The 5,996-nt window shown below is 65.6% G+C and overlaps 1 protein-coding gene across 1 annotated transcript; it reads right to left on the bottom strand.

Moving 5' to 3' along the window:
• Positions 1-2,279: 2,279 nt before the first annotated feature.
• On the bottom strand, positions 2,280-5,343 carry SOX12 (SRY-box transcription factor 12). The gene has a single exon (XM_058679696.1). The coding sequence runs from the start codon at positions 4,776-4,778 to the stop codon at positions 3,831-3,833; it is 948 nt and encodes a 315-aa protein (XP_058535679.1). The 5' UTR covers positions 4,779-5,343; the 3' UTR covers positions 2,280-3,830.
• Between the last annotated feature and the right edge of the window lie 653 nt (positions 5,344-5,996).

The raw sequence follows: 5,996 nt of genomic DNA, 5'->3' as shown, positions 1-5,996 counted from the left end.
GGAATCAAGACCTGGGGCCTCCTATCACTGGAGTTGAATTCCATCCGGGCTGCAGACAGCGCACATCTGGCAGGTGCCTGTCAGCACCTCGCGAGGACCTGACCAGGGAGCGGCTAAGGCAGCCGTGTACTCCTCAGCCATGCAGGCTGAGAAATATATATGTGTGCTATTTTAAGGGGCTGAGGGTATTGGCCATGAGTTGCACAGTATTAACTTGTACATGAGCATCTGGGTGGCTGTTTTATAAAGCCTGGGAATCCAGATGGCTCCACTGGCCCAGACAACAGACAAGACCCAGCCAGGAGGCAGTGACTTGGAAAGTCAGCTTCTTGGGGTGGGGCACACCCTGCCGCCCACCCTCAGCCAGATGTGCTTTCTACGCCCAGCCACTAGATGTCCCCAGAGCCCCGTAAGCAGGTGTCTTTCCCCACCCGTCAGGTCGGCCTCTGAAATGGAAGGGAGCAAGGCAAGGTCTTTTCTTTCATTCCTGCTCCTCCTTCCTCCATTCCAGGGTAACTGAGGACTGTGATGGGGAGTTGTGCCCAAGACACTGAAAATCCGGCACTCTCTCTGGCCCGGCGTTTCAACTTCCCCCTGCCCTGCCTCCCTCCCAGAACACCCTGAAGGACAAAGACAGATAAGTGCCCTCCTGCTGTAGCTGGGGTAGGGACCTGGAAGACAAGTCTGTGGAGAGCTGAGGCTGCCATTGAGGGGCAGAGGGTGACCAGCACCACTGGTGTTCTAGAAAGGCAGAGATTTCTGGGATTCTGGGCCCCATTTGCGTTGTTTTGCTGCCCTTGGCTGTTCTGTTTGTGTAGCCCCGCCACCTCCAGACCCTTTGCAGCCTGCGATTGCCTAGAAGCAGATGTTGAGACACAGTTTGGAGTGCAACATATTTATTAGAGGCGGACACCTGTGGGGAAAAAAGAGGAAGCAGGACTGGGCACAGGAAGACACCGAACCGTGTGACAGGCTTGCTGTTCTGGGTACAAAGTGGATGAGGGTCGTCAGCTCCACAGTGCAACCCCAAATGGCCAGGTGTTCACTCCTTGCCTTGCCCAGCCACCCAGGTACTGGGTCTGGGGGGTTAGAGGGCGTGGTGGTGGCAAAGTGGTTTGGCGGCCAGCAATCCTTTACTTGCCCTGAGGACTGTTCCTTTGAAAGCTGGCACACAGCCTTGCCCTCCTTGCCAGGCAGGCAGTAGGAAGCAGCCACTTGCATCTCCAAACCCTGCCGTGGCTTACAGAGAAGCTGTGCTGTGACTAAGGTTTGGGAATCCACTGGATCCTGGCAGAGAAGGCATTCGGGGCAGGGGAATCAGACACAGGAAGACAGTCTTGGTCTTAGTTTCTGAGACAGAACTGTGAGGAGCTCTTTGCTGTCTCTACTGCTGGCCAACCAGTGCCAGCTCCTGGGCCTCCTGTCCTGACTCCAGACCCTGAAGAAATGCCTCACTTTCAGACCTGGGGGCCCTCCCGCCAGGGGCAGCCACTGGTCTTTCCTTAATGCAGCTGATGGAGCGCCACGCTAACATACCTTCCTCCTTTGGCTCCCTCTGTGTTGGCAAGCAGGTTCTCTGGTTAGTGTGGGGGATGAAGTGAACCGTTCAAGGTCACAAAAGGGCTCAGCAGTGGAGCTGGCTGGCAGCATGTGGCTTGGCCTTGCCCCGCCCACCCTCCTGCTCACACCCGCTTCATGGAGCCCACTGGGACCCACACATACTTAAGTCCTCTTTCTTTTGAAATGAAGATGACTCAGAAACATCCACTGCTTCTCTTCCCAAGTCTGGTCTCGGGGGCCTGTGTCCCACCCCACCTCTGGCCCAAGGTCACACTGGCACAGGCGGGCAGTAGCTCACTTCTGTCACCTGCACGGAGTGGAGGGTGGGGCATGGGGATGACTGTCCTTTATCAAGGCCAGGGAGTGCTGAGGCAGGGGGAGCCCAACACCTGCTTCCAGGCCATGCAGCTATGCCCACCTCCCCCCCACACACACATCCCATGTTCTTGAATCTGGCCACCTGGGGACGAGCAAGGCCCAGCACAGATATGCGGAACCACAGGGCGAGGTGGGGCAAATACACTTTATTCAGTCCTGGCATCAGACTGGCTGAGTCCGGCTGTGGGTGCCAGCGCCCCCTGGGGGACCCTTCCCCTCAGCTACCAGACTATTCTCCAAGACCACACAGTGACATCTCTTCACTCACATGACGTTTTCTGGTTTTTTTTTTCAGTCTTTTTTTTTGTTTGTTTTGTTGCTGTTGTTTTTTCTTAAAAAAAAAAAAAAAGAAAGAGAGAAAAAGAGAAAAAAAGGAGAAAGAGCGCGAGAAAGGCCCAGAGGCGGAGCACCAAGCTTCGAGGAGGCAGCTGGTGGCTTTGTCAGCGACGGGAACGCGTGAGGCAGAGACCTGCGGAGACCCTGGGCGGGGGTCCCGGAGGGCTCTGGGACCATGTGTTCCTGAGATTTGTGTGTGTGAATGAGTGTGTGTGTCCGCCCGCAAGGGGCGGACACACGCCGGCGAGATACAGGTAGTGAGGGCGAGGGGGTCGGGATGCGGGGGGGGGGGGGCGGGCTGGGGCAGGGAGAGGCGGGGGGCCACAGCGGCAGGGTCGCGGGGGTCCCCAGAATTTGATCCGACGTCTTACTACCCGCGGCACCAACCCCACACTCCACCCCCGCCATGCTTCTCACGAGGAGAAACTGAGGCACGACGGCCCGCCTCCACTCTCCTCAGCCTCACTGGCGCGGCCGCCGAGGGCCCCGCGCCCCTGGCCCGCCGCCCCAATACTGCCGCGGTGAGGGGTCGGGGTGGGTAGGGGAGGCGGGCTGAGGGAGGAGCCCAGGCCGAGAGGGTGCCCTGAGGTGGGGTGGAAGGGCCTCCCCGGGGTAGGAGAGCAAGCAGCAAGGCCCCCATCCCCAAACAAGACTAGTTGGTAGATGTGTTGGGTTGGAGTTTTGGGGGGCGGAGGGGGCGAAATAGGGACGTTCCTGGGGCCCAAGACAGGCTGTAAGAAGGCATCGCGCAGTCCAAGGAGGTGGCGTGCGGGGGGTGCTGGGGGCGACCCCGTCAGGGAGGCTTGGGAGAGCTCGAGGCCCAGACCAGCCCTTCCCCGCCAGCTAGTCTTTCTCCCCCTTCTGGGAGTGCTCCTCCCATTAAGGCAGTGACGCCCCGTCGGGTGGAGAGGAAGCCACTGATTCCCAGATCAAAGGATTCCTCAGGATCTCGCTCCACAGTCACCGCACCCCCTCCCCTCCCCCCTTTCCCCCCGCCCCGGGTCGGAGCGACCGCGGCGTGCAGCTCCACCGCCACCAGCCCCCTCCTCCCAAGAAGCACTAAGCATGCGCGAGGAGGGGGCGGGCCCTGGCGGAGAGGCGGACCCCGGGGGCTCAGAGGGAGCGCGCCCCTCCCCCCCGCAGGGGCGGGGCCGCCCGGCCGCGTCGCCCCCCACCCGAGGCGGCGAGAGGGCGTGTCCTCCGGCCACGAGGAGGGGCGTGTGCAAAGTGGGGCGGACGAGGGAGGGGGCAGGGCGCGGGTCCGGAGGCGCGGACGGGAGCCGCTCGGGAGGGGGGCTGGCTGCTGGTGGCTGTGCGGGAGGGACGCGGTGGGGAGGGGCTTGGGTGGCAGGGCAGGGTGGGGGCTGGGCTGCCTTGGGGTGTGTCTGCGGGGGGAGGGGCATGTCTGGATCTGAGGGGGGATGGGCACGTCTAGGAGGGGGAGGAGGCTGTGCGGGAGACGGGGTGCCAGCCTCGGCCCTCCGAGGGGCCCCAATACCTGATTCCTGTATGTAAACAGCTGGTTTGGGGGCGTGCGCGCCCCGCTGACGGTGGGCTCAGTAGGTGAAAACCAGGTCGGCGATGCTAGACGGGCGCCAGTCCCCCGCGATCATCTCGGTCACCTCGGGGGTGCAGTAGTCCGGGAACTCGAAGTGAGACGTGCCCGAAGGGGGCGGCAGGTCCGGATCGCGGTCCAGGGCGCTGCAGTCCAGGCCGACGGGGCCCGGGGGCAGCCTGGACAGAAAGCCCAACGGCTCATCCCCCGACGCCACCGTCTCCTCGTCGCCCTCCTCCGCCGGGGCCGCCTCTTCCTCCTCTTCCTCCGGCTCCTCGTCCTCCGACGGCGGCGGGGAGGCGGCGACGACGGCGGGGGCGGCCGCCCCCTCTCCCGACGGCCCCTGGGCGCCGCGCTCCGCCGGGCCCCGGGCGGCCCGGCCCGCGGGGACCATCCTCCACAGCTCCCGCCCGGGGGTCTCCACCAGGCGCACCTCCAGCAGCTCGTCGTCGTCGTCGTCGTCGTCCTCGGGCGCCGCCGCGCCGCCCCCCAGAGGCCCTCCCGCCGGCCGGCGGCCCCCGCGGCCCTGCAGCTGCGGCCCGTGCTTGAGACGGTGGCCGCCGCCGGGGGGGCGGGGCCGCGCCTTGGCGGGCGCCCCCTTGCTCTTTTTGCGCGGCCGGTACTTGTAGTCCGGGTAATCCGCCATGTGCTTGAGGCGCAGCCGCTCCGCCTCCCGCACGAACGGGATCTTCTCCGAGTCCTGCAGCAGCTGCCAGCGGCGGCCCAGGCGCTTGGAGATCTCGGCGTTGTGCATGTCCGGCCACTGGTCCATGATCTTCCGCCGCTCGTGCTGCGACCACACCATGAACGCGTTCATCGGCCTCTTGATGTGGCCGCTCGGGGTCTTGCACCAGCCGGGCTCACGCGCCCCTTCCTCGGTCGACCCGGGCCCCGGGGGCGGCGGCGGCCCGCCGTCCCGCTTGGCCCTCGCGCCCCGCTGCTGCACCATCGCGCCTGGGCCAGGGGCCGCTAGACGCCGCCGCCGGGGGCCGTCCGCATCCTCCGCGGCCGTGGGGGGGGGGTGAGGGGAGAGGATGAGGGAGGAGGCAGCAGCAGCAGCAGCAGCAGCGGCGGCGGCAGCGGCGGTGGCGGCGGCGACGGAGGGGCGGCCCCGCCCCGCGGCTCGGCCCGGCCCCCGCGAGCTGAGGAGCGAGGAGCTGGGCGCCCAGGCCCAACGGACGGCGGCGGCAGGGAGGGGGGGAGCGGGTGGGAGAAGGTCAGCCGCGCGGGTTCAGGCGGGCTCGGCGTGCCCCCGCCGCCCCCGGCGAGTCGGGACCCCGCTGCACGCCACACATTGTTTTGCGGGAGCTGGGGAGCGGAGGGATCGCACCCCGCGGGCTCCTCTTCTTGCAGCCTCCGGCTCGGCCGCGGCCCGCGCGCGCCGCTCTCCGCCGCCGCCTCCTTCCAGTGTCTTTCTCCCCGCGCGGCCCCGCCGGCGCGCGCGCCCCTCCCCCTCGCCGTCTGCGGGCCGCTGCGGCGCGCGCGGGGCCGCCCCGTGTAAACACCGAGGTGCCCGCCTGGGCCGCGGCCGGGACACGCCCCGCGCGCGCTGGCGCCGCGTCACCCGTTGCCGGGCAGAGAACTCGGGATTTGCATCTCCCAATCGCTGGCCGGCCGAGCGGGGCGGGGCCGGGGCTGCGGGGCTGGGCGCTCTCCTGGCTGGGATTGGGGCCGACGGGATGAGATCGGTTTCTTTTCTTAGGTTGGGGGGGCTGGAGGCAGGATGGAGGGGGTGGGGTGCGCGGAAAGGATGCGGAGCCTGCTTCCCATCTGGCGCTCGGAGCGGGCGCTCGCTCCGCGTGGCCTTTGAGGTGATACCCTATTCTGGTGATACCTGCCGGCAGGTAGGGCGTTTGCGCCCCCCCCCCGCTCCGTTATTTGGGGGAGGGGAGAAGACTTTTCCGATCGTCGCAGAAGAGTTTGGGGGAAGGGATCCAGCACTCCTGAAAGATTCTCAGGGGACAGCTTCACTTTGTCCTTGATGTATCCCACCACTTCACACTGGACCAGCCTCGTGTGGGCTGCACAAATACTTTTGGAACCAGAGAACAAATCCCAACACCACCCCCATTTGGAGCGTCACGGAATCCTAAGAAGGGGGACACGACGTCCCCTGTGTCCCCTTTCCATTGTGCAGGACCCCCGAACACGAGCGGCCCAAGGCTCG

The sequence above is a fragment of the Ochotona princeps genome, chromosome 22, assembly GCF_030435755.1.
Source record: "Ochotona princeps isolate mOchPri1 chromosome 22, mOchPri1.hap1, whole genome shotgun sequence".
NCBI classification, from domain to species: domain Eukaryota; kingdom Metazoa; phylum Chordata; class Mammalia; order Lagomorpha; family Ochotonidae; genus Ochotona; species Ochotona princeps.
The sequence above is the reverse complement of the archived record's forward strand: the minus strand, read 5'-3'. Positions and strand labels throughout refer to the sequence as shown.